At 48.3% G+C, this 27,212-nt stretch overlaps 7 protein-coding genes and 1 pseudogene across 8 annotated transcripts, besides 1 other annotated feature; 4 read left to right on the top strand and 4 right to left on the bottom strand.

The window, feature by feature from the left end:
* Positions 1–194: 194 nt before the first annotated feature.
* NCS54_00879300 lies at positions 195–2,239 on the bottom strand (annotated as a pseudogene). Its single transcript has 5 exons — positions 1,896–2,239; positions 980–1,846; positions 785–923; positions 563–738; positions 195–516 (listed from the first exon to the last, which is right to left on the bottom strand).
* Positions 195–2,239: a sequence feature.
* Positions 2,240–3,740: 1,501 nt separating this feature from the next.
* On the top strand, positions 3,741–5,132 carry NCS54_00879200 (Glutaminase; the record flags this gene model as incomplete). The annotated part of the gene is made up of 1 exon (XM_053154161.1): positions 3,741–5,132. The coding sequence occupies one exon, from the start codon at positions 3,741–3,743 to the stop codon at positions 5,130–5,132; it is 1,392 nt and encodes a 463-aa protein (XP_053010136.1).
* Positions 5,133–6,030: 898 nt separating this feature from the next.
* Positions 6,031–6,981, top strand: NCS54_00879100 (Hypothetical protein; the record flags this gene model as incomplete). Its single annotated transcript, XM_053154160.1, has 1 exon — positions 6,031–6,981. The coding sequence occupies one exon, from the start codon at positions 6,031–6,033 to the stop codon at positions 6,979–6,981; it is 951 nt and encodes a 316-aa protein (XP_053010135.1).
* A 636-nt stretch (positions 6,982–7,617) lies between these two features.
* On the top strand, positions 7,618–7,968 carry NCS54_00879000 (Hypothetical protein; the record flags this gene model as incomplete). Its single annotated transcript, XM_053154159.1, has 1 exon — positions 7,618–7,968. One exon carries the CDS (start codon positions 7,618–7,620, stop codon positions 7,966–7,968), a length of 351 nt encoding a protein of 116 aa, XP_053010134.1.
* Positions 7,969–8,764: 796 nt separating this feature from the next.
* NCS54_00878900 (Hypothetical protein) lies at positions 8,765–10,282 on the bottom strand (the record flags this gene model as incomplete). Its single annotated transcript, XM_053154158.1, has 1 exon — positions 8,765–10,282. The coding sequence occupies one exon, from the start codon at positions 10,280–10,282 to the stop codon at positions 8,765–8,767; it is 1,518 nt and encodes a 505-aa protein (XP_053010133.1).
* A 3,267-nt stretch (positions 10,283–13,549) lies between these two features.
* NCS54_00878800 (Hypothetical protein) lies at positions 13,550–14,524 on the bottom strand (the record flags this gene model as incomplete). Its single annotated transcript, XM_053154157.1, has 1 exon — positions 13,550–14,524. One exon carries the CDS (start codon positions 14,522–14,524, stop codon positions 13,550–13,552), a length of 975 nt encoding a protein of 324 aa, XP_053010132.1.
* A 3,927-nt stretch (positions 14,525–18,451) lies between these two features.
* On the bottom strand, positions 18,452–20,138 carry NCS54_00878700 (Carboxypeptidase; the record flags this gene model as incomplete). Its single annotated transcript, XM_053154156.1, has 4 exons — positions 18,452–19,577; positions 19,625–19,721; positions 19,759–19,974; positions 20,024–20,138. 4 exons carry the CDS (start codon positions 20,136–20,138, stop codon positions 18,452–18,454), a joined length of 1,554 nt encoding a protein of 517 aa, XP_053010131.1.
* A 3,516-nt stretch (positions 20,139–23,654) lies between these two features.
* Positions 23,655–25,883, top strand: NCS54_00878600 (F-box domain-containing protein; the record flags this gene model as incomplete). The annotated part of the gene is made up of 1 exon (XM_053154155.1): positions 23,655–25,883. One exon carries the CDS (start codon positions 23,655–23,657, stop codon positions 25,881–25,883), a length of 2,229 nt encoding a protein of 742 aa, XP_053010130.1.
* Between the last annotated feature and the right edge of the window lie 1,329 nt (positions 25,884–27,212).

The following is a 27,212-nucleotide window of genomic DNA, read 5'->3' as shown; positions in this document are numbered from 1 at the left end:
TAATCTTGCTTCTTAGCGTAGCCGCCAGGTGGGCAGAAGATGATTTATTTAGGGCGAAGCAAAGCATAAGCACCATGAGTGTATACGTATTCTCGTCTCGTGAGACCTGTGAAGAAGAAATGAAAATGCGCATATTAACCTCGAAACTCTCAAACTACACGATCACCCTCTATATACTCTAAAAGCTGTGGTTGTTAGTAAACGGCACGAGAGAGTTTGGTGTATCTTACTGATTTTAGAAGCTCCTCATCCATTGGCTCGTAAGCCTGTGTGATCTGATTTTCGTCTACCGGCATTGGAGTGTAATGCTCATCGTCGAGTCGAAGATAGTCATCAAGACAACTCATCATTCCAGAAACGTGACACTGGTTTGACCAACTTTCGCTAGCCTCCGAGGGTCTTGGTGTCTGAGACATGGATGCACCAGCTCTTTGGAATGTATAGGGACTTCCTCGTAAATTGCTCAACTTCTTGGGCAGAGAGCCCAATGAGAAGAGGTCGTCTGGCCCATCGAGACTGTTTTGTGAGTATGTATAAGATTAGGGATCATGGTATATCTCACCTTGCCTCCATCCAGTTCTTTGGCTGCGCAAAAGGAATGTGGCTGGGATCAAACTCGCCCTTGGGATACCTTTTATAAAACTGTGTCAGATCCAGGTTTGTTGTCATCAAAGTGCCAGAGCAGTATTCTATAATCATCTCCGAGTGGCACTTGTACATTCTCCGCAACATTTCCAGCTTTTCAATCAGTCATCAACTCAGCAAGGGTCTGATAGATGCTCACCTGGAGCTCTACCAGTGGGTTCTCGGCAAGCATCATTATGAGCCGCTCGACAATAGTGACCAGATACTCAACGCTTCCAGCTACGAAATCGTAGTATTTGGCGTGTATGAGTACCGTAGCTGCGGATGCGAGGCAAAACCTTTTGCGCTGTTAATAGTGAGGTCACGGTATATTAAACACGGTAAATATGCATACGACGTGAAGAAAGGCCACGAGTAGCCATGCCCTGTGGCTTCATCGCATAACTCGGCCATTTTAATCGCATGTTCGACGCATTTTCTTGAAGTCTCCTTCTGCCATGGGTCTGATGTATAATCCGATGCGTTTTCCACCATGATCAACGGCAGAAACTGTCGGTACAGGCGGACCAGGATGGCATGATACGAAAACCAGCTCAGGCAGAGCCAGTTGACGTTGATGCTATTGGAGTAGTCAAGAGTGTGAAATGGAATAGCTGCATCGACTCGGGTCTTCCATTCGGTCAACTCTCCAACTAGCTTTGAGAGGATTGATTGTTGATGCCACGGAAAATGACTGTCGCCCTGAACGCCGCCCTTCTGAAGGTATCGGGTCGATTGACCGAGGAGTCTCAGGATATCCGCAAATAGGTCGTGAATTACTTGCCCTTGATCAATATTTCGAAAGGATGGCTGATCTAACCTTGTAAATGCGCTGAGGCCAGACCGGTCACTTGATTGTCCTGACCCTTGAACCCAGTCGTCGCTGATCATCATCGGCCGATTTGACCCGCAAACGCTGAAACGGTCCATCGCATACAGTGCAAGGGTACACTGTCGGGCTAGGTTAACTTTCAAAGGAGATGATGCATGGTCAGAAATGGCTTGTGTTTGCGGCTCCATGCCTTGAGCCATGCGGATAGCCGTGCCAATCTTCATCCAAGCTGCAGACCCGCGGCCAAGAGATATTAGACACATGGCTTGTAGAGTTAGGGTCTGCACAGTTTCCATGGACATATCGTTCAGATCGGCGCATTGCTCAGAAACTCCCAAATGATGCGCGGCCTGGTCTGTCTTGCTCCCACCCTCAGCATCAGGAACATACCTGTTCACCGTTAGACATGATCATGAAGGATTACTTGGAGTTTTCCTACCGCGAGGCTACGGCTACCAGAGCGTGAAGGAGCCCATCTGAGACTTGGCCGTTCATCACATGGCTTCTTGTGGTCTCCTCGTCAAGGAACACATAGGGATTGCCATGAACGCGAGAGAAGAATGCCGTCAAGACTGCCCTACGAGTGGCTATGCTGACTTGGAGATTATTTCTTATCGGAGCAGAACATGATGAATCCAGCATTTTGTCTGGTGATGTGGCCTGAGTAGCTCCATCTTGGTTGCTCTCCATACCTGGATCCGTGGATTGCCGCTCTAGCGTATCCATGCGGCGAAGAAGGTCCTTTACCAAATGGGAGTGAGAGACGCGCTTCTTTGGAGTAGCGTCTAAGTATTTGATCAGTGCAACTTGAAACAAAGTCTCTCAATTCAGGTCGATTACCGTAGATGCACTGAAAGCCATGCCTCTGGCATGTTTCACAAGAGGGGATACCTCGGGAGCATTTGGACTACAATCTTGTCAACAGATTTCTTTCGGGCCATAGAAAGTTGTGGGAGGATTCACTTTTCTCCTTCGGCAAGAACGGCAGCTCATTGGCGATATGATAGTCGGCCTTTGTCGTGCAATGGATGCGGGTGGTGGAGGTAGCCGCAGAGGGTCACCTTGATACGACCCCGACATGACTCATCATTCGAATCAGAATTAAGTACGGTTAAGGGTAGCTGGAATTGGATCTACGTCGATCTTGGAGTGACAAGGTGCGTTGTATAACCAGCTGAAAAATAGACAGCATTGCTTGCGATTACCTGCATCCCCACAATTTCCCCGCGATCTGATGTTGACAGGGGCAAAACACTTATCCATCCTCAGAACGATAGGGCTGGGAGTGAATAGTTGTCAGCCACTATTGAGCAGCAGGGGAGAATGATTTGATAGACGGAGGCATAGTTGCGAAGAGATCAGACGCACACGGGGAGATGTCAGTAATAGGTGACGACGAACTCATTGAACAACACAAGGGATAAACCGCATATTTCACAATTCCAGGTGTCAAGTAAAATTCAAGAGGTAGCAATACTTGTTTGGCTTTTTGGTTTTTGACAGAAAGAAAGAAAACCCTACAATAGCTGTTGAATGGAGCTACGCTGCTAACTCACTAAGATCTTCAAGAGAACCCATCAGCCGAGCCACCCTGGACCTTTCTGTCTTCTCTGGGGAGTGTAGGTCCACAGGCCTGAATACTGACCTACGATTGGAGGCAGTGCTTAGCCAAAGGGCTTCACAGGGCGGGGGCCTCGGAGCAACTCAATAGAAATAATACAGCCGCAAAACAACCAAGAATTGGAGGCGGTATGAGCCGAAACCCGGCCTAATTACGTACTGGAACGTAGTGACCTACCTTGCAACGAGACACGTGACCTCGCCCGCAACGTGAAATATAACGTAAAAAAAAAACAGCACGAGCACGCGGTCAACACGGTCAAAGAAAAACACAAGACACCAGTACAAGGACATTGGCCTATGAGTATCTCCTTAGCGAGCAGTATGATAGTAATAACAATAATGAAACGATACAGGATATCTATGGAGTCAACTTTGATATTATAATGCATTTTCTTATTTTTATTTTTCATATTTTTCATAGTTATGGTGCTGGAAACTCAACGTCTTTTCAAGGAGCTGTAGGTACTTTGCCCTCTACGGTGTTTAACTTTTTTTTCTTAGGCCGCTGTTTGGCTCCCTTGGCATTGGATGAGCGATTTCACAAACTTTGCCAACACTCTTATTAGCTTACGACACTCCCGCTGGCAGAATTTCTCTCGACTTCAGAACCTTTGGACCTTGCATCAATCTACCTACACCAAGCTCATGATCTCTCCGCGCAATGAAGTCCCCTATTCCCGACTACCTCAACCAAGTGCTTGAAAACGCACGCCCGATCGAAGATGGCAAACCAGCCAGCTACATTGAGACACTGGCCAAGGCCGACACGTCCAAAATCGCCGTGGCTCTTGCTATGGTAGATGGCCAACTGTACTCAGCTGGAGATGACCAAGTCGAGTTTTCCATTCAGTCAATCTCCAAATCCTTTGTCTACGCACTTGCAATTGAGGATGCGGGCCTGGATCGAGTTCTGGAAAAGATTGGCGTCGAGCCTTCGGGTGATGCCTTCAACAGTCTGTCCCTTGAGCGTGGCAGCAATCGACCCATGAATCCCATGATCAACGCTGGGGCGATTACTGCACATTCTCTTATCGTGGGACCCCATGCCACAGCTGAACAGAGAACAGACCGCATCTTGAAAGCCCTCTCGAGATTAGCAGGTCGACAACTGCATGTGTGCGAGGAGGTTTACGAGGCCGAGATGAGAAATGCTGATCGCAACATGGGAATCGGCTACATGCTCAAGGCGGCAGGTATCATCACCTGTGACCCCCAAGAGGCCGTCAAAGGATACATTCGCCAATGTGCCATCAATGTCAACGTGCGTGACCTAGCCATGATGGCGGCAACTCTCTGCAACGCCGGCATACACCCAGAGACTGGCGAAACCATCATTCCCCAAACAAGCGTCCGCCAGATTCTCTCCGTCATGACCACGTGTGGTATGTACGATGCCGCGGGAGACTGGGTCTCGAGAATTGGAATACCAGCGAAAAGCGGTGTGGCTGGGGGCATCATTGGGGCCCTGCCAGGTCAGATGGGCATTGCTGTCTTCTCGCCCAAGCTTGATGGGCGCGGCAATAGTGTTCGCGGTGTTGCCATTTGCGAGCAATTGTCCCGTGACATGGGTCTGCACATGATGGACGTGAGCCAGATTGCACAGGCGACCTTGCGGACATCTGTGGCAACCATTGTTGCCGGTGAAAGGGAGCCCCATCACGCAAACTGCAACAGGGAAGTAATCATCTTCAGCCTACGAGGCGTCGTTCGTTTTGCAGGCTCGGAGCGCTTGACCCGCGCCATCACGCGCGAACTTGGTCAACCCAATCCAGATGATCCCGGTTCTGGGCGTTCCCGCCATGCCTGTGCCATTGTCTTTTCATTCCGGGATGTCTTTTCATTCAATGCGGTGGCCCAGCGGATCATTCAAGCAGATGTCTACAGACTACTGGTTGATGGCAAGAGTGTGGTGATCATTGATCCCTCGGGGGTCTTGACCATAGACACTGAGCGCGCGGGGAAGAAGTTGAGAATTGTAGAGACAGAGACAGAAGCAAGGAATTTCATCGGGGGAACCGGTTGTCATACAGTAACCAAGACCGATGAATGGTAATTCAAGGGGTGTGATCCAGGTTAGTGGTGCCTTGAGAGCCAGGGTCAACACCCATGTTTGGGTGGTTGCAGCGGGTCTTGTCAACACACTGGAAAGATGTCAAGAGAACACCGTGGCTACGACACGAGCCATTATTTTTCAAGAATCACTGCTTCCAGTCCAGTGATCTGAAGCTTGGAGTGGTGGTTTATCCGAGGGTGGACCTCCAATAGTCACGCATGGAAAACACTTCTGATGATGCGTAATGACAGCTCCCGTGGCTCATCCCACTACATGTAGATAAACAAGCACAGGTAGTTGGCCTGGAAAAAAAGAGTCTAAGAATATAGAGGTTTATCCGGTATCGGTTGGCGAAGTGACTCTCGGCGAGTGTAGAGGAAAACCCGGAGCTTGAGATCACGGCTGAAGATGAAAAGCACGATGTGATGAAGCAAGAGCTGTAGCAAGTTGTGGGATCTTCTCTTCAGCCCAGCCTTGCCAACTCCGGATTAATTGGGTTGAATGTGCATTTTAAACTTGTGGTTCTCATAGAAGTCGTCCTTCCTACCTGGTGGCATGAGCAGTGTCAGGCTTCCTGAGAGTTGTCGTACCTTTAATGGACCAGGCAAATGGTTTCCATTTAGGCTGAGCGCATGTGCACTGCAATGACTAATGATTACATATATCACGCTAATGAATGACTTATACGAGGGCTGATGGCCTGATCATATAACCTGGTCTTGCCGATGAGTCACTGGCCGGGTCTATTTTTGTTGAGCCAGGATGCGTTAATAAGGACATAGCAATCGAGAGAATTTACTACGTCGTACACCTTTCACGTTGATACAATTCTCAAGAATCTCCACGCAATTACTCGGAAGGGCTTTGAGAAATGCAGGTGTCATTGCCATTGCAAAAGATGCAACCCGAACCCTCCACGACAAGGATAAGAGTCGCCTACCTCCGCACGATCCTGGACAGCGAGGTTAAGTACTCTGAGTGCGACTGGAGCAACTTGAAGACCTGGCTTTGGGTCTGGGTTGGTCAGCAGGTCCCGAAGGATCCTTTTGGCAACCAGCATCGCGAACAAAGTCAACCTCCTCCGGACATTCATCACCATTACATTTTGCGGCACCGCAATGCCGCAGATACATTCGTGCTGGAATGGCTATTGAGAAACTCTGAGCCAGGAGGGTGGAGGCTTTCCCGGGACGATTTTACCGTCTACCTGTCGCAGCCACAAATAAATGACCCGGCAAACAAGCTATTGCTTCATCGTCTTGAAAACCTGAAAGTTGCAACAGAGGTTGTCTCGTTGTCTCAATCCACCGAATACACCTCGGATGACATATGTGACGCTGTCATGCTTTCTAAGAGCGACTACGTCCTCGAGACATCCCTTGTGCGAGGCGCAGGCTGCTCAACGACATTCAACACTCTTTTCCGCAACTCAATGCGCCACGGGCTCCCTCAGCAGTACAACACTGAGGAGAAGAGCAACGCCTACTACGCAAATAGACTGAAGAGCAGGATGGGCCACACACAGCGGTACTGCGGTTATCCCCATGGCAAAAGCGAGGGGTGGAAGCAAGAGCACGAGCAAGAATGGAAGAACTATAAATGCCCATCATGCGGAAAGCGATGCAAGCGAAGCAAGGGATGTAAAACGACGGGCGAGTGGTGGGCAAAGGACAAGCGTAAATGGGCTGACGGCGTTGACACATCTGCTGCAAGGCCACCAGAGTTCGAGAAGGAGTGGAGAACATTGAGCGTCGAAGATGTTATTAACTATCCCGGGTCAGACGTGATGGTCGCTGAGAGGTTTAGAAGCTGGAAGTGGAGGTCTATAGACACATTCTCAGGGGAGTAATAGAGGCTATTTTACGAAGAAAGGTACTAATAGTAGCCTAGTATTAAGGGCTAGGAAAGCTAATTTTAATACTTGAGATTTATATCTGGCTTATAATAATATAGGATAAGCTATACAAAGAGCTAGACTCGCTACTTTAAAAACCTAGTATTTAAAACTTAGGAAAACAAATAGTAAATACTTATATTAAGCTATTAGTGTGCCTCCTAGGGAGCCTCGGGAAAGGGGCGTATTAAATAAGAGGAGCAATGACAATCGTGCTACTCAACTAAGTGGCACACCCTGTTTTTGGCACAGTTGAATTGTTCAATAGATAACGCGCGTCTAGAGCCCCGCAGGGCTTATCTGGGGTGGTGTTAGACTACCTCAGCCAGGGTCTAATCTACTGGGTTGAGCCAAGCAAAGCTGGGCTGAGTCTTTGGACCGAGTTAGAAGTCTACTATCATCACATTGAACTGTTAGCGATGCCTTGTACTTCATATCATGTGATCAGACTACAAGGCAATATAAGAAGCAATGCTCGATCCATGACACTCTCTCCGAGCAGCGACTGACAGGAATCGGTCCCTCTAACAACACCTGCTCACAACCCCTTCCCGCCAACAACTCTCATAACAGAAATCACTTGCAGTCAACATGACATATTTCTCAAAGACATCTCCCGGCTGTAGTGAAAAAGTTGGAGATGACCTTCATCCAACAGAGTCTCAGATCCATGGCGAAGTCATCGACAACGAGGCTGGCATGGCCCGTCTGGCGGGGGCCAAGCAGACACAGCGCCATCTCCGCCCTCGTCACATCCAACTGATGGCTCTTTCAGGTGCCATCGGCACAGGCCTCTTTGTCGGATCCGGATCTGCCCTCGCTAGAGCTGGACCCCTGGGTCTTTTCCTGAGATACATGATCTACTCGCTGCTAGTCTGGTCCACCTTCAACGCTATGGGAGAGATGTGTGTTTGGCTTCCCATCGATGGCTCTTTTGTCTAGACTGCGCCATGGTTGCTTGTGCACCTTCAGGAGCAGATATCAGCTTTTAAAGCAACAGTCCAGGACGAAAACCAAGAGAAAAGCTGAGAAGCGGGGTGAAGCAATTTTGTATGGTGAAAGTGCAAAATCCCCCTACTTGAAAACTAAACAGTCTCAATATTTTAAGCCGTCGCACAGCAGATGGGAAGCGCCGAGCTGGCCAATCACGCTCCGCATCACATACCACTGGGCATTTATGGCAGCCTCGCTACGGTGCCACTCAATGCCTGGAAAGCCATGTTTCACAGCATACAAGAGCTCAGAAGAAGAGGGAGGCGTCACTGTTATTGATATGAGGCGTTGTCGCCTGCCAGTCAGCTGCTGTGATACGAGGGCAGCTGATCCCGAGGCTGCATCGTAAAGAAGAGTTGCGGTTGCATGATGGCAGCTTAACATAATGGACCTACTTCAGAAGCTCCTCATGCCACCTAAACTAGCCATTCTTGGAGAAAAGTAGGAAAAGTGGGAGATTTGGAATCTTTTAGGCCATAAATAGTTCTATTTTTCCAACTGCTAGAAACTGATCGGCGTAAGAGTGCCTAGAAGCTCTCTAAAGACGAAATTTAGACGAATACTACCGCCATCACAGCCGAAGCCAAAACGTGTATTGCATAGTGACAGAAAGACTCTACACTACATAACCTGGCATCTTGGTCTTAGCGGTTTCGAAGACCGGTATAGTGATATCTGAAACGCTATTGATTTGCTATCTTATTCTAAGGGCTGAAAAAGGAGCCAGTTCTGCGAGCGACATATCTCAGATAGATGTCCAATTTCCCCAAGCATTTACGTGCTTCTGCCTCCGGATCTTACGTGTGCCATCAGGTAGGATCTCCAAGTACTCATTCAAGCCCGGCCTATGACCAACCTCCTTTTGCTTCGCCCTAGCAGTTGCCTCTGCTGCCTTCTCCCTTGCCGTTGGCGGCCTTGTCGGCAGAGGACCGCCACACTCGCGTGCTTTCTCAACGGCGAGATAGAAGCCCAGATCGTCCTGTATCTGGCGTAATTGTTCCGATGAAAGAGAAGAAAGTTGTTGATTGGTAGAAGAAGGGAGAGGAGCTGAAGAGGACGGTGCAGTCGGAGGAGTTGGTGTATGTGTGAAAGTTGGGACATCATCTCGGATGCGCTCGCAGGTCCAACACTGGCACAGCTTAGGGACAACCTGAAGATCCTTCATCACTGAGCCGGAGGATACGCTCTGGAGCATGGGAGCTTTAGACCCACTACTCTCCCTGGAGTTCCCAATCTCTTGGCGAAATAGACGGTAGTGGTTCGGATGCAGTTGATGTGTACGCCAGAACAGGTCAATACCAAACGGCACATCTATCCCATTACTATCAAGCGAAGCTCCCCTTAGTTGATAGTCCGAGTATTCCACACTTGCCCTCTTCAACGACCCATCGAGAGCAGGAGCGCGTACCCAAAGCAAGCTATGCGCGTCGTCGATAAACTTCTCCTGCTTTTTAACCTCGGCGAAGAGGTCAGCCTCGAAAGGCAGAATTTCACCCTCAGTATAGGCCGGAGGGCTCTCCAGGTAGGTCAGAATGTCAGAGGACTGGGTTGACAAAGTAGAGAAGAGGTTTTGTGCAGTGCGAGGCAGTTCAAAGCGAAATCGGTCCATGTGAATAACGTCGCGGATCGCCAGCCAGGGAAAGCAGAGATGCTCGAGCCGAGCAACCCGGCGCTCATGGTCACGGCAAGCGGCGTTGTATGCATCCGAATCGAGCATGAAGGCGTACCAGACGAGTAACACGTCTAAGGGAGGGAGGTACTCTTTGGTCAGCTGGACCATGACCTTGTCGCCTGCATGGTGTCTATACGCCGCAATATGGACTAGGACGTGGTCAATGTTGGTCCACCAAACCGCGAACCGGGAGACGGCTAATCTGATCAGGAGATCCCATCTTTGGGACTCGGGAAGTCCGGTCGTTCTAGTCGAGGGGATGCCATCTCTGGGCTTCTCGGTATATGCTGGCAGGCCATGAACGTCAACCTGGAGTGCGCTCGCTTCAAGCCGCAAGGTCCGAAAACATTCAAGCAGCGCCAAATGCACGGCGGCATGGCTAATATCAGGACAGGCCAAGATGGTGGCTGTATTTCCCACCTCTGCATCGGTAGGGGGGAAGGCATTAACGAAGATGCTGGGGTCCGGGATGACTGTCTGCTTGCCGCCAGGCTTGCAGCTTGAGTATGAAGATGGTAGCTTCCAGGAATGAGGGTCCACGTCAGCTTGGTTTCCAGAGATTACTCCACGGAGACGATTGAATAGAGGCATGTCGTAGGTGCATGGGGGTTCGTAAGCCGGGGAAGACAACTAAGCGCATTTTGAAAAGATGATGACCGAGCATTAATATGCTCAACGCCATCTCCTCTGGTCATTTCTGCCTTGAAGGGGCGCAATCCAACTTGTAGGCTGGACAGCCTTGCAGGGATACAAAAACAACCTCCTGGGCTGAGAGGGGGATGATTAGGCACCCCTGCGTCTGATAAAGCATTATCTAATACCCTAGTAAATTTGCCCGACTATCCCATGAGTGCCCAGAAAGCTACAACCAGGTCACGACGAGGGGTCGGGGCCAATTAAAATGCATCAAATAAAAGGTACTTAATGCCGCACCTAAATTACATAGTGATAGAAGTCCCAACAATTTTAGCTATTACAAATCGCGACATTGCACAAGCAGCAGCCATAGCGAGTCTACTTCCGCCATTAGCAGTTACCGTTAAGCTCCTTAAGAAGACTAATTTTCTTGCCTTTTAACCTTATCTGCCCCTACCGAAAGCCCTAACAAGCTAGGCAGTTCGAATTTACCTTGCGATTAATATGATTAACCTCTCGATTAATATGATTACGCTATAAATTAGGGCTTTAAAGGTCACGCTCGTCGCCCGCTCTGTAATATTAGCGCGACTAGCTTTCCTAGCCATAGGCATTAAATAACTCATTATAAATACACTCTCGCCACTCTCTCTAAGTCATAAATCGCTTCCAACTTAGCTTAGGACCCCGTAACTAAATAACATAGCTATTAATAAGTACAACGTTAAGTAAGAAGGTCTAGCAAAGAGCCTACTAAGGGCCGCGGCGCAAGGGATAATTATACGCATAATATAACCTCAACTAGTCACCCTAATCAACATAATTCATCTCATCATTATATTCAGCGGCAATAATAGGGATAGAGATATCCTTAATAGCTTTATCACTAAAAAAGCAGCAAATCTAACGGGCCTCGGGCTTCTTAGAGGAGGGCTTTTTCCTACAGCGTTCAACACGCTCCTCGCCGGAAAAGACAGTCATAAAGAACAAGACAAGGCGGTTATCCTTCTAAGCGACTTAGTTAACCTTATAAGATAAAGGGAAAATAAATTAGTAAGAGATTTATATATAAAAGCGTCTTAGCGTAATACCTAATTATTAGCCATAGGGATTACCTTAACCTAGTTAAAGTCATAGCTAATACTTAGCCTTTTATCGCCTCTAAGATCATAAACAAGCTCCTCATTAATACCGCTATTAGCTCGAGCCGTGCCTATGGCTCCGTGGCCATGCATGCGGAGGCTACGGAAGAGATCTAACGACGAGAAGAGGTTATTAACAAAGACATAGTATATCGCTTTTGGCAGTATATTTACTAAGGCCACGACAATGCTTTAAGTCGAGTTCAAGGCGATAGGCTCGTCTAAGGAGCCTCCTTATATCTCTTATGATCCTTACGTGCGGCAGCGCTTTGCGGGAGGAAGCTCAATACCAACAGCGCCATATTATACGCCCGTGATATGCCAGAACCAGTGGATAAAAAACCCATGCTATGCGATAACCCAGATCTTAAAGCCTCGGGGAATAGGCTTACCTTTAACGACTATTATCTCATTAGACCTACCTATAAAGCAGACTATGCACTTATCTACAGCGAGATAAGAGCCTAGGATAAAGATCTCTACCAACATAGCTTATATATAATTAGACCACTCATCATAGGCTTAAAATACCTTCGGAAGAGGCCCGGTCTCATCGATCTTAGTATAATTAAAAGGGCAAAGGTAGCAGTAAAGGATCTAAAACTTCTAATAGGGCATAAACTTAATAATTAAGTATAAAGGGCGCTATTCCCCTAGCTTTAAAGTACTCTAATGGCTCTTAATAGTCCTTTCCTTATATAAACCTATATAAATTAGCACTCTAAGCCATATATATACTTCTGCAATAGAGGTCCCTTACTAAGCTCATAGCCTTATATTCTTCATCATCAGGTGATTCCAGCTATTAATAACTTCATTTTCCTTAAGCCAAAGAAGCCAACTTTAAGTATATTAGACCTATCTCTTAACGAGGGAAATAAGAAGGAAAAGCTAGAATAGCTACAGCGGCGATAGCGGCGGTATATTAATGTAGAAGTTGCGTATCTCTATGGGGAAGGGTTTAAAGTTAGTGCCGCGGGCCTTATTGGCCGGAAAAACAGCCACCCGGGTCGGGTCATTAGGGTACATTTAATGGCTATGATTTTCCTTGATAAAGCTCTTATTATTATAGGCATTGAGGGCTTATGCCTCTCGTGGAATTAAGAGCGTGGCTATTATTTAGTTCAAAATAATTTATATGTGATTTTGGCTGTAATAGCTTCATTGATCAAACTTTTCGTACCCCGCTTATACTAAGGCTATCACGTGGTCAAGGTGGGGCGAGGTACGCGTTGCAGCTTTCTGGGCACTCGTGGGATAGTTATGGTCTTACACTACGTCCAAAACAGAAAGCGTGGCTTGTGCGGGCCCTGTGAGTGATGACGCAGACCTCTCCACAAAGGGCTTGTCTGCGCCTCGGAGTGCGGAAGAGCTTGACTCTGATTGCACAGCATTGTGGCAGTGCACAAGTAAGCCCCACAGGGGAGTTCTCTATGTCTCCAGGGTAGGCTAAAGACGCCTTTTGATCGTCACCATACTATTAGAATTTCATCCCGCCTTGTTTTCTTTGTTGAGGATATGCTTGCGAGTGCGGAATGGAAAGCTTAACGGTTTGTCCTCTTACGGCAGGTTAGATTCTTAACTCATCACCTCTAGGACACTCCTAGTTCGACAGCGGGATATCCTCAAGCTAGGAATTCCAGAGATCTTCGAGAATCCGAATGAGGTACCCTTACGAATCGCACTTAATGCGTTCAGAAAGCCTATAACTAACTAGAGGATCCCAACGCATGAAAGAAGTCTCTCTATACTCGGAGAGATCACCACAATCACAGAAAATTTCCCGAGACAACAGCCAGAGATGACACAGTCCGCTCGGACAACAATCCTTTGTCGGACTCACGAGCCTAACCCAGCCACTCGGACCATCACCTATCCCGACTCCTAGCCAAGCCGTCGCGTATTCCTCAATAAGACCCAAGAATAATGCCATGCTGGGTCATGGCCAATCGCCTAGAGCCCGCCGATCTTTCGATGACGGGAGCAGCAGAGCAAACAAGACCTAGTCATACCCCGTGCCCAGTTTGGCCAAAGTTGCTATCAAGCAGTGAGGCAAGAAAGATCTCTAATCGGCACAAGTCTACATAATGTATGACACAGGACGCTCGCCATTCAACTCGAGACCTCCCTTCACTAGTCGTCTCCTTTCATCAAGCCAATACCTCCAACGTTCGTACTTCTCCTTGCGCTCCGCAATGTATTCGGGCGTCATCCCCCAATCTCGGATTCTATGGCCCTCAATCAACTCTTCCATTCCGAACCGCTTATACTCCGAACCGCTCAGATTGAGCACGATGCCGACCATAACATGCTCCCATACTATCATCCCGTAATTCGTAGTGTGGTAGTCAAGGCTTAGAATCCTGCCTAAATTGCTCGCCATATACATAGCGAGTCGCTCCTCCGGCTTGATAGTCTCGTCAGAGAAGAGCTTCCTGGTAAAACGCCGACATGGTTTATTGCCTAGCTCGAGCTCTCGATCCCCACATGCGATGCTCTTGTGGGAAGCTCCATCTGTTGGTTCAAGAATATTGACGGTAATATCCTCGATGAAGTACTCATCAAAGTGTCCCAAGTCTCCCGGTCCCTTTTGAAGAACTCCTGTCAACAAGTAATAGAATGACCATGCAGCTCCCTCTGGCCCACCGTCGCCGCCAGAGAAGTCCATGCTACCCCTGAAGCGGGGATCTAGGTCATCAGTGGGATCAAAGAGTCGGAATGTGGCGTTGATAGACTTGATGTACTTCGTTTGTGGGAGAACTGGAATATGCCAAGTAGGCCAAAGACCATAATCCTTGACAAACATGATGTCAACATAGTAGTCGGCGGGTATGAAGTCAAGGACCTTCCGGACCTCATCGTTAAACTGTCTGTTTACCAGGAGGAGACTGAGGGCGGGATTTTCTGGCTGGATGCACCAGATTCCTCTGCCGCGAATCCCACGACTTCGTGAATGCTGAGTGGCTGAGGGAGAGGCTGGTGGCGTATCTGGAGAGCAAATGACCAGATCAAAGATCTTCTGGCGAGTCTCGCGAGGGAGTTGGGACAGGCTCATGGCTTGAACTTGATAGTAGGGTTTGCTTGGTTGTTAATAACGACGGTACTTCCCTTGTGAGACAATGGAGTGCTGACATGAGTGATAAACAACATGCGGATTGTGCCGGGAATAAATAATTCCAAGTTGGCAGCTCCGCCAGTGATGGTGAGTCAGCAGTCTCGTTGCCGAATGACGGGGGGGGGGTGGTTAACATGTAGCCTAGAACTTTATCTACGGATGCCTATGCACTTTTTATCTTTTACTTATATCCTGGAACAATCCCCACTTTGAACGCCGTTGGTTATTACACATAACCCAGCCACTGCAATTGCAACCCTCGCCGAGGTATCCACGTGAATTTGGCTCCCACCAGGCAGAAGTGCCACATCTTCTCTGCGCCGGGGTTGTGCTTTGCCAGCGTATGTGGACAACTGTACTTCTTGTTCTTGTAATGCATCCCGTCCCCAAAAGAAGCCATTAGCCACAATATTAAAGGACATGGTCATCGTTAACATATGACGGCATCAAATCCTATTGCTTCAAAATACCGTAAGCTAGGGTTAATAACTGTACCTATTGTTTGATATCTTGGCTGATGGCCTCTTGTGGCGACGCCTTCGAGGATGGGAAAGAAGATTATTCGCAAGTACATTATTCAGCTTACTAGCCAGATAGCTGCTAACAGAAATATCAGGTTCCTCTTGACTGGCAATCATGGGATGGAGGCCAGGCCTCCAATGTCATGGTTGACATTACCATGTCCGCGTACTCAGCCTAACGGGATGAATAGGTTCTTTGTGACTGCACTGGGCAGACCGTCTTGAGAATTCTGCAAGAAGAGAAGTATTATGTCTACAGACCAATTCAAGAATCCTCCCGTGAGTCAAAACGGCCGGCACACGACTTGAGGTGCTCATTAAGTGCGACCGGCCTGAAATAACTAATATCGGTGTGGTACAAACCGAGGGCAGTTGCATCAACATCCTAAAGCTTGTTCTAAAGAGCTTGCAAAATCTCTTCCCACATCGGCGAAGTGAGCTGGCGGTCTGGTATTTCATAGATCCAATTACCTCTTCTTGTTGTGATATCAATGACGTCTCCAAGAGGAAAGAGGACTTATCGGGTACAATATATAAGAACACAATACTTAACACATGGCAGAATTAAAGCCCAATGCTGGAAAATCACGCAAGAATCCCTGCCTTGTTTCATCAAGGTCGCCGAGGGAGACGATGTAAGCTTGCGGGGGATGCGTTTAGCTTTTATTCCACTTGCTATTATTTGCTCATGGACTTGTATTCTGTTTTTTTTTTTGTAATATAGTTGAAGCCCAACCCTTGATGGGATAACTGAGCCAGAAGACAGCTCCTGAACATAATGCCCCCTTGACTGCCCATATCACTAACGAAAAAGCCGAGCATGATTTCCGTCGGGGAAGTACCTCGGGTATAGCCACATGCAAAAGCCTTGATGGCTGATTAGGAAATTGTGCATAATGTGCCAATTTCTCTCTTCTTTGGCTCCACCACAAACATCATGTGCTATAATGCCATCAAAACTCACCGAGATATCACACTGACAACCCTGTTGCTCGCCCCTGAATATAATGTTTGCTAATTGGCGCGAGAAGACATTTGGAGCTGTGTAGAGATGTTATGATGATTCGCTGATTGAGAGGTCTTCCTGTATTGATACCGCGAAACAAGACTAATTCTGTGTTGCGAAGGAGGTTATAGCTCTCCAGGAAGGGAGAAGTGAGAGGGTGCCGGTCCCTATAGTCGGCTGCAATGGCGGCAATGGCGGCAGGGTCGTATGACCGATCGATTGTGGTTCTTATAGGCATTATGTTGGCAGATATTATATTGAGAATATGCAATCTTGAGAGAAGGTAGAAAGGGATAATTCTCTTGTTTCTCGTACAGAGGTTAGAGCAGTTAAATACCCCATGAGAGGCTTAACCTTTCATGACGATGCAGCTAGGTATGACTCTTTGACTGCCGGCAGTAAAAGGTTAAAAAAAAAGGCCAAAGGATCGCCTGTCAGGGTTACTTCGTTTGAGATACCCAAAATCCCATCCACTAAGTCACATTATCATGTAACCAAGACAGATATTGGTAAAATTACCTGGTGATCTGCGGATAACCGTAGAGTAATGCTACTGGCACACTTCAAAGATGAAAAAGAAAGAACATGTATGTGGCCATGAAGATCAACGCAGCCATATCTCGTGGAATTCGACTAACAATCAAGAGTAATGAAGCGAAAACAAAACAGATTGACGATGCCTTGCAAAAATGTGAATTGAGCACTTGTGCTCCCCCGGGAAGGCTCGAACTTCCGATCTCCCGATTGTCTGCTAATAACAGTCGGACGCTTTAGCCAACTAAGCCACAGGGGATAGAGATAATACTGTGATCTCATTGGTTGGGATCCCATCGTCAAGTAGAATACATCACTTGGATGTGTCGGTGTGTCTGTCTATTTGACCAAGATGAGGAAATGTACTGGTTACAATGCTGCGTCGGTTCAAGCGTGAATATCCCGAAAGAGCATATTGTCGCACCCCGTGGTAAATACTGCGCATCGATAGTGGAGTAGCGAAGAGACAGGAGGCTCTTTGGAGCCGTCTCGCACGAGGGGTCGCTCTTCAAGAGCGGGAAGCCCGTCAAGAGCAATCTCTCTAGTGATTTGAGGCTCATGTGAGCGACCTCGTACGAGGGGGAACTCATTTAGAGCAGCCTTACTAGGAGTATGGTGCTCATTTGAGCGGCCTCATAAGCTCTAGAGCGAAAGGAGCCATCCAGACAAGTCTCAACAAGAGCGGCCTCGTAAGGAGAAAGGACACTCGCTGAGAGCGGACAACCTCATAAGACGGGTTGCTCGTCAATAGCGAAAGATTCGGTCAGACTGGAAATGCCCAACGAGAGAATTCTCGTCAAGTGAATGATGCCCATACAGAGCGGCATGATGAGTGTATTCAGCCTTCTCGTGAGAGAGACCATCCATCAAGGAAAAGACTCAATAGAGCGGTTGTTCGCGGTAGAGTGAGGGCTCTCTTACCCCTGAGAGGTTGAACCTTTCATGATGCAGCGAGGTATGAGTCTTCTACTATAGGCAGCAGAAAGGCTAAAAAAAAAAGGCTATTATACTAACATTAGAATATCATGCTATAATCTGTTAATAATGTGTTCTTTATTATAATTAAAGCCCAGCTCTTGATGGGTTCACTAAGCCAGAATATCGATATTAGTCCAAGAGTCTAGAATAACTACTCAACACTATTCGAGAGACTCCTTTGTTGCATCCTTGCGGTTTTGGCACTCTGGTGAGGAGTAATCATGAACCTACCCCAGAGACCCACAATGCTGTGATTATTTGACATCCCATCCAAGGGACAAAAAGTACACGTTCAGGACCATGCAAATGCTTATAAAGCGATGGGTGAGAGTCAATGATGGAGTTTGAAGCATCCTAACAAACAGGTCTACAGATTGGCTGGTTACTATGCATCACATGGTTCTCAGGATATGGTTGCATCAACTCTTCAAGTACGAGACTATTTCCCTTTTTTGTGAACTGGGTGACGGCCTCAGAGAACCAACCTTCAAAGTCCCAAATCAAACGTGTTCTGCTGGTTGGCCGATGAGCTAACTAGTAGGTCGAGAGGACGTCGAAACCCATAAAGCTGAGCAGCGACTCTGACGGTCATATTTGAGCCATGGTCTGAAGAGCAGCGCAGACGCATCTAGACCCCAATGGTGGACCAGAACTGCGCAGAACAATACTACAACCAATCGGTACATCGACCCTTGCAGCTTGGCAAGGCAGCGGACATCACGGAGTGAACATAGCAGCAAGGCATGGAAAAACGAAGATTAGCGTTCAATGATGGTAGATTTAGAGCTCTCTATTCTTCAGAAGCTGGAAATGAACGCCATTGACGGCTTAATACGGCCAGTTGAAGGACGTGGAAATATTGACAGAAAACGGCTCTGGCTCCGACAACGACTTTGCTCGCCCGAGGATAAACTCCAACTGCCTGAAAGCAGCTGCAGGAGCATATTGTGGTACCATGTGTCCACTCGTCTTGACCGTTGCAAGCGTGAATCCTCTCTCAGAATGAACTGAACCCTGAACACTACCGCCCGACCAATTGGGCACGTTCTTGTCATTATTTGTGATTGAAGGAAGCACAAACTCATCCTTGGGAGGCTTCTGGAAGCCTTGTTTGCCGTTCCACTTGAGTGCCTGGACTGCCAGTGCCGTCGCGTTTGGCTGGATAATATAGTCCGCAACGCCAGATCCAATGAGGACATTGCCTGTCTTCTCGATAAGTGTCTGAAGCTTCTTCTCATGCTCGACCGGATCGTAGTTATCGTTGTTGTCGATAAATACCGGGCCTGAACAAGACGCCCACTCCTTGGGCGCTGAAGGGGCATGGATGGCCTTGCGAACACCAGGAATGTTGAAGAATAATGTTGCGCCAGGAGGAGTGTATTCAACAGAGGGAAATCCAAGAATATCCCACAGTACGGGGCATGTGTCCAGGACATGGTAGACGTTGAAACAAGGGTTTATAACGGTTTTGATGTGGTCAAAGTTGGCGATGATGTCGCATCCCTGGACTTGTACGGGCTTCCAGGGCATCTTGGGCGGAGGGTAGGTTAGATGAGAGTCCAAGTACGCATCAAGCCCACAGTCCTTGTTGTTTTTGTCGAGAATCTTCTTATTCTTATCCGGAATGGCAAAGACACTTTCCCAATGGCGGAAGAAACCTGGGAACGACGCATGGTCGAAGGCCAGCTTGTCAGAGTACGGCATCACAGGGTCGTAGTACAAAGCGCCGTGCACGTCAAAGTACGTCTTGTCCTTCTTGTCCAGCATGGCCGCGCCCACATATGGTACGTAAACGCCAGCGTAGCTTTCGCCTGTTACGTAAATCTTCTTGTTATGAAGACCAAACGTGTCAACCAGGGTCTTCCAGAAGGTGAGGAATTGAGCTGCGGTTTCTGCGTTGTTCTTGGCGGTGACGTGACCACTTGAAAAGCCTGTGCCGATAGGATATTCCACCCTGAAGAGTTAGAAAGGGACCAATCTGACGTGAATGCGAAGGCGTACCAGATGACATTGGCTAGTTTGTGCCATGACCAAGCATTGGGCATGGGCTTGTAGGTTCCATACTTCCAGGAGAAGGGTCCGTTCTCTTGCGTGAGGCCTGGTAGCTGTCAGTCAAACCAAGTTGCAGACAAGACTTGCAGACCTGCCTTCCAGAGACGAGCACCCGGGTCCTCCGTTGAACCAGATGACTACATCATCCTTGCCACTGGGATTGACGGTTGGGAAGAACCAGAAGAAGAATTTCGGGTCGTTGATGCCTGTTAGTTTTGGGTTTGCGGGCATCAAGCCAGCATAGCTTTCGCCGACATCGAAGGAGACTTCAGGGATGCCGCTGGGAGATACATAGTAGGCTGAACCATTAGCTCAAGGCACCGCGATATCGGCGACGATGAAACTTACGAGCCGACTTTGAGTTGTAGTACTGGGAATGCGCCGGTTTGTATTGATCAATAGAGGCACCTTGGCAGAGGCTTGCCAGGCCGAAGACGGTGAAAAGGGTTGTCTTCCAGTGCATCTTAGAAACGGAAAGCGACGGTGACCCATTGGCTCTGCAAATTCGGATGCACATGAGTCTATTATATGGTTTCAATGCTCGTAACAATGTTCCTCATTCTTTCAAAACCCGTACATAACTTCCTGATTCTTGCAAGTCGAACGATGATGCCGTCCGACTTAGCCGGACGATCTCGTTACTTTCTCGTACATGCCCCTGTAATTTGCTCCTGGGAACTTTTGATATGCACAAGTTCCGGAGGAGGCTACAAAAGTACACAGCAATCACCTACTACGTACAAAAGATAGCAAATCACAACCCTCATGCTGATACCGGATGTTCGGCACAGGGCTTATCTGCAAGGGCTCACGGCCTTCCTCATTGAGTAGTTGCGGGGTCAAGAAAGAGCGGGACGATTGACTTGACACCGCGGAGATGACATCATTTCGGGTTAGATGGTCTATTCGATGATTGGCTAGCTGACTATATCATCCTGAGCCTTTTGAAGAGAGCCCTTGAATACTCATTAATCATAGAACGGGACATCGGGGGCTGGCACCCTTGTCACTTGTTGGGACAATCGGAATCATGCCCTGACATGGCCCTCTCATACCTGCTCTTGGCTATGTGGACGCTTCAAATGCCTATAAACCTTGAGAGGAGTCGCGAAAGAGAGTCAAAGAAGACTTGTGGCGGTAGTGTATCCTCTTGAGCGATCAATCATGAACTGTGATTCTTCCGAGGCAGATGCGGCGTGTACATGCGGCCCAGTCCAGAAGAGGTAAGGGATACAAATCAAGGCAGGAAAAGTACGATATAATCACTTGTTTTGTGAGAAAGGAAGTGTACTTATCAATTGAGAGGCTGGTAGTGACACACTAGCAAAAAGTGGTTGGGCTTCTCCTCACCTCACCTCGAACATGGAAAAGACGACACATTGACAGCAAGATGGATCTATCCAACGTGGAGATGAGCTGTTTCACCCATGCATACCCTAATACCTAATATGGCATAATAATAGTCATGGTCTGGTCTTCTGGCTCAGTTATCTCATCAAGGGCCGGGCTTCAGCTATAACAAAGAACACACTATCTGAGTCAGGGATGATTATACGGAAAATACCGGCAATAGATCTAACCATCACGGCGGCGATCATCAGCGACAAGCGCTGCCCGAAGGCAGAAGAGTCGACCCAAATAGGACATATCCTCCTATAAAATTGATTGACCTGAAGTACTGCGCTGAAGGGGCAGTTCAATTAGATACTTCGAGTATTTTGTCAAAAGTTCCGTATGTTTGGGGTTGCTGTGCTTACGAACAAGCTTTTTTCCCTTACTTTTCACATCATGAATAACTATACAGGAATTCGATGCAGCATGTTAGACACAAGGGTCAATTAACTATGACTATAACTCCTCATCTCACGGGTTTTTGATGCAAGGTCAGTCTCGAAAGGCTCATATCATGATCTTCGCTTGCCTAGTTGGTTCTTGGCGATCTACAGGCGTTGAACTATGCTGACTTAAGACCTCTTTTAAACCCTGAATGAGATGGGAGGCCAGCTTTTAGCTTCCTCTTGATTCCCCTCTTGCTGTGGGCTGATATTGACACATCTGCATGGCTTTCGCAAAGGTGATATGTTATGGTCAGGATCAATCCCATCGCCTGGCCGGGATGAAACTCGAACGTTTCAATGCCGTCATGTATTGACGCAAAGCTGACCATCCCTTGATTCCAAAGTCCGTGCCACTTAACGAGACCGTCAGGGTTGCTTTTCTCTGACCCAGTACAGTCCACAATGCAATCGCAACCCTAGCCGGGCCAAAAAGACATCCTTCGGACAGATCCAGGTTCTAGTGTTCTTAAAGGCATTCACGCAATTAAACGAGCCAAATGGGCATCATTCTGCCGATAGTGTGATATCACTTTTCTTAGTTGGAATTCCCTCGACGGTCTCAGAAATGCGTTGTATTCGGGCTCAACTGGTATTATCAAATATATTCACTTATTTGGAGCCTCTGGAAAAGAGCTAAGTAGCTAGTTTGAGGGTAAAGGTCTTCAAATAGCTGAGTTCATGGGATGGTGGTCCGGTTCAATTGGACCAGGATCGCCGCTTAACGATGGTGAGTCGCGTCTCAGGAAAACCTAAAACGCATGGAGATATCCATGTTCTGGTCCATGGAATTGACTTTGATCGCTATAAAATGTCTGAAACTGATTCTAGACCCGATTGAATCCAGTTGGCAAGATATCATGGGTTCGTCGTGGATCCCCACGGCGAAGATTTTGGTTGGCCAGGTGTCGAGTCGGAGCTCAAGAATACCATGTAGATGCGCTTCAATATGTCGAAAGTGTGGACTAGAGAATACCAGTTTCTTTTAAGCAGGTTTAATGATGTGAGAAAGACAAATGAGTTGCTCGGCCGGAGTTCATGAGATGGTGATTCAGTGGGGTCAGCCAACGGCCATCATCCAGATGAGCCTGACTACGAGCCCAGGAAAATTTCCAGGACCCTCTTTGAGACCGTAAGGTGCATGACTTAGTAGTTATCAAGGTCATATTTATAGAAATATGAACGCAATTATGACTAATACCCGCTCTGGGAAGATTTGATGACACGGATATCGGACATGAGTATGGTGCGTGCGTCTGGACAAGTCATCAGCAACAGACCCCGAGAAGGCCACTAAATCGAGTTCAAAGAATAGGAAAGCCCGAGGAAATGGAACAAGTAGGGAGTGATCCAGTGATTTTATCAATTTTTTTTCCGTCTCAAGGTGCGGATTGTCATGATTTCATGAGAACCTCCGTGGCCAGACAGTGATGGTGACAGAGTCCCAATTAAATCGGTTCGGGCGCTTAGGAAAATTCTAAATCAATTATTGCTAAGAGTTCCATACTTATTCTTACGCCGGGCAAGAGCTGTTCTGCGCGGTTTCATGGGTTTCTAGAGGGTGAGGTCCTGAGTCATGCGTAAACATTACAGTCACAAGTGTATGCATGACTTGCAAGCCAGGATTTCAACGTTCAAATTATCTTATGAGATATTCAAGTCCCCAGAGGGATTAATCCTGTCATAATAGTTATTTCAGTCTTCTTTTGGTGGTTTTTGTAGTCCCAGATACCCAGTTTTACGCGCTGAAACATGATTCGACCGAGGTTCGGCGAAAATCATCGGGCACCACCAGGTGGATCCCCGAAGCATGCAGTGAGATTCAGTCATCGGGGACCAAGTAGCAGATCCACCAAGAATGTCGTGAGATTTAGCTAATAGACATTGACAAAAGGACTGTATCTCGCTAAGAAGCAGTTGTTGGCGACGTAGACCTCAGGTCAATCTTCTCACTCTTCAACTACATCTACCAGAGATCAGTAGCAATGGCACGTCAACCCCGTGGTCTGTCCCAACAAACAACCTGTTCAATCACCTCCTTACCTTGTGAAATCGTCAATTCCATCACTGATCACCTCGACCAAGCCGATATCAAATGCCTCCTCCAGACATGCCGAAACCTCGCCGCGACTGTGACGTCAACAATGATGCGGCGAGACATTGATGACGGGGTATACAACTCTCTATCCTGGGCCTGCTACTTTGGAAACGTGGCCATCGGGAGACGGTGTTTGGAGATGGGTGCTTCCCCAGATGCCGCCTTTCTCCTCGATCCGGACCAGTGTCTTCTTCCCTTCCAGAAAAAACCAAATTGGCCCGACACATACGAGCGTGGTTTGACCGGCTACTCCTACGAAGTCACAGTCCATCCAACCAGGAAACTCGGCGGCATCCCGATATTCTATCAGTCCGAGTGCTCATCCTGCAGTGCCCTCAGCCTGGCGACCAGGAGAGATCATGTTGGAATGGTCAAGCTCCTGCTCAGCTACGGCGCCAAAGTTATCGAGAGACGTCGCCCAGATACCGAGCCAGATGACTTCCCTACCCGCCATCTATCTGAGTGGCATGGATTCCAGGGGGCAGGCGAAAACTACTCCCACGAGGCCGTCATAAGCCATGTCCGATCTATCGAGGCGGCAGAGGCCCTGCTGGGAGCCGGCGCGGCAAAGCATATCAACCATACAGGCGTAGACGGATATACGCCGCTGGAGACACTTCTCTCCTCCTGTAGTATATACAGTAACAGCCTCCAGCCCGGTTTAACGGAAACCCAGCTTCATGCGCTCGTAGAGCTGTTTCTCAAGAATGGAGCGCAGACGGCCCGGGTGAACCGAAACACCGGCTGTATGACCGGCGCCCTTGCCACCGGTTACCTGAGCATTGTCAAACTCATCCTCGAACAATCCCCGGGTGTGATGGACGCGCAACACAGACAGGTCCTTAACCTAGTGGTGAGCACTAGTGATCTTTTCGACTATGGAGATCGCTGTCCCATCGACCGTGACAGACTTTTTGGTGCATTACTTGATGCTGGCGTTTCCCCAAACACATTTCTTGATGATGCCGGGCCTCTCTTGCACACCACTCTCCAACTCGGTAGATATCGGGCAGCTCAAATGCTTCTGGACAGAGGGGCCGATCCAAACTTCACCAATGCCTCAACCGTCAGCCCTATAACGAAGGTCCTATGTCAATGTGCGGGCCCAACTGACTTTGAAAACGAGTTCATCATTCCCCTTGTGCGAGCCGGCGCTGATATCGACCAGCCCTCTCTACGCCCTGGGGGGTTCACCCCCTTGATGTTTGCAGCTTCCGACATGGTTTCGGACAGGATATTCCTGGACCTCCTTGCCCTTGGTGCTGACCGCGGAGCCGTTCGTCGGCTTTCTCTAGAGTATCCTCCAACGTCGGTTGTCCAGTGCCTGCTGCTGGGATCCCCCCCAACAAACTTCGACTGGGATGGCATCGAGCACAACAGCTCCCTTCAGGCGATTCTTCAGCCACTACACAATGACCACGAGGCTGAGGCCACCACCGACTCATTCTGGTGGGATCGACGCTGCGCCAAATTTACCTCTCTTTTTGCCAATACAGAGTCTCCAGGGTTTTACACACCTGACGGACGGCACTATCTCCACTGGGCCATCGATAACCTCTACTACACGAACCTGGAATGGGCGGTAGACATGCTTCTCCCAACCTATCTTGCGAATCTACGGCCTTCAGACGACGAATGCCCTTTTTGGAGTCTCTTTAGCGTCACAAGAGTCGAGAAGTACCTTGCCTTTGGTACTTTGTATCAGACGCTCCGCATCGCAGAGAAGCTGGTCAACCAGGGTATATCTCCGAAAGACACCGAGGCAGGCGAGACGATTCTCCACCGGGTGTGCCGCCTCTACCAGGGCATGCCCGACCGCGCGGTTCTGGAAAAGGCACTCAGCCTCGGGCACCGTCTCGACTTTGGCGGAGACCTGACGGACAGAGCCAGAGAGTGGACCGACCAGCTGCACGCAAAGATGAGTGACAGGTTCACCTCGACAACGCGCAGCTGGACGCGTGTGCCTAAGCCGAAGCACCTAGGCCGGTACATGAACTGTCGGCTTCGCATTATCGCCTTCATCGTTGAGATATTTATGAAACAGGGCGTCGATCTGTATTCTGAGGATAGGGGTGGCAAAACGGCTTTCGAGGGTATCACAGATGACCGGATATTGGAATGGATTCCGAAGGAGCTGAGAGACTTGGAGAAGGAGGCAGAAATCAAGTCTAAGAGGGTCATCTCCCCCTCGAACCATGTACCAGTCGCGACCCCGAGTCCCCCCATAAGTTGTGAGATGGGAGTGGAAGACCAAGGGAATGCTCTTCAAATTTAGTAGTGGACTCTCCCCTGACTACTCGCCTGGTGTTGGCATAATGGCTTTGGCACCCTTCCAGGCATGCGGATGGTGGTTGTGGCGCCCCCCAGATAGCAGCACTTATACTACACCAAGGTGCATGAACATTAATTAGAACTAATTAAAGTCTTAAGGCATTAGGCTCATAACTTCGCAAGGGATGGAGGATGTTAAATAGGTAGCACAGGGTTACGGCGCTGAGACTATAGGGTAAGTGAGCAAGTAAATTTTATCATACCGTCTCCTTGTCTCCTCGGCCGCGTTAGCGTCAAGAATTTGCCCTTGATGGTGCGAATTAAGCGTAACCCTATCTTCCACGCCGTAAAAGTCTTTCTAAAACTTTTAACCGCGTTGTTAGTTGTCACTCGAGATGGAGAGCTAGATCAGGTGACGCATTTGCCCAGAGTCTGGATGACAAGTGATCTATTTGGCCGACTGGGTAAGGAAAACAACAAAAATAACAACGCGGCAGATAGACAGGAGACGCTTGTCAACACCAGACCCAGTTAGTGAAAGGCATCACGGCAACCGAGAATGACAGCCTCTGAGGCCTTTGATCAGTTCATCATCTATTGGCTTTCCGCAATTCAAGAACCCTCACCTCCTGATCTTTCCCCTTCTCCCTGGTACACCTCAAAGGACCCCCTCAACCACATTTCAATAAATCATCCTGCGAAACGCGCCTTGTCGCTTCTAATGATAGACGGTAATGGCTCTCCTTCTCAAAGGCCACGGCCGGATCCGGATGCAACTCCGCGTAAGACGTATCCGATATGACCAGGTTGTTGAGATCCATTGTTTAACGGATCAATGGCTATTCCGATCCATTGGTGGCGAGGATGTGGATGTCTTCTTGTCAATAGTTTCCGGTGGTTAACACCAACCTTTCTTCTTCTTTAATCAACACAACATGCTCATTTCAACACAGGTGACTCGTTATCGTTGTCGTCGTCTGGCCTCAGCGATGCTAATTCTGCCACCTCTGAATCTATGCCTAAACGGAGTCGAACCACCAGAAGCGGGAACAGCAACCCTACAAAAAAATCCATATCTGTAATGCGCATGGATAGGCTTGTCGCTCATCCATCGTTCGACGGGGCCGAGCCACTTCCAGATGCTCTTGATCAAATGGTTGAGGTGATCAGGGATGACAGTATGGTTCCAATCTGATTAGCGCTGAAGATAAGGTAAGCAAACAAGTGACTATCGTCCGCTGTTTTCAATACTGACACTGGAGTCAGATTGAGTTTGAGAAGCGAGCGATGGCAGGCGGAGATCGCGAGTCCCTATTTCGTAAAGTCCTCCGGT

Source organism: Fusarium falciforme, chromosome 7 (assembly GCF_026873545.1).
Source record: "Fusarium falciforme chromosome 7, complete sequence".
NCBI lineage: Eukaryota > Fungi > Ascomycota > Sordariomycetes > Hypocreales > Nectriaceae > Fusarium > Fusarium falciforme.
This window is presented reverse-complemented; position numbering and strand designations above follow the sequence as displayed.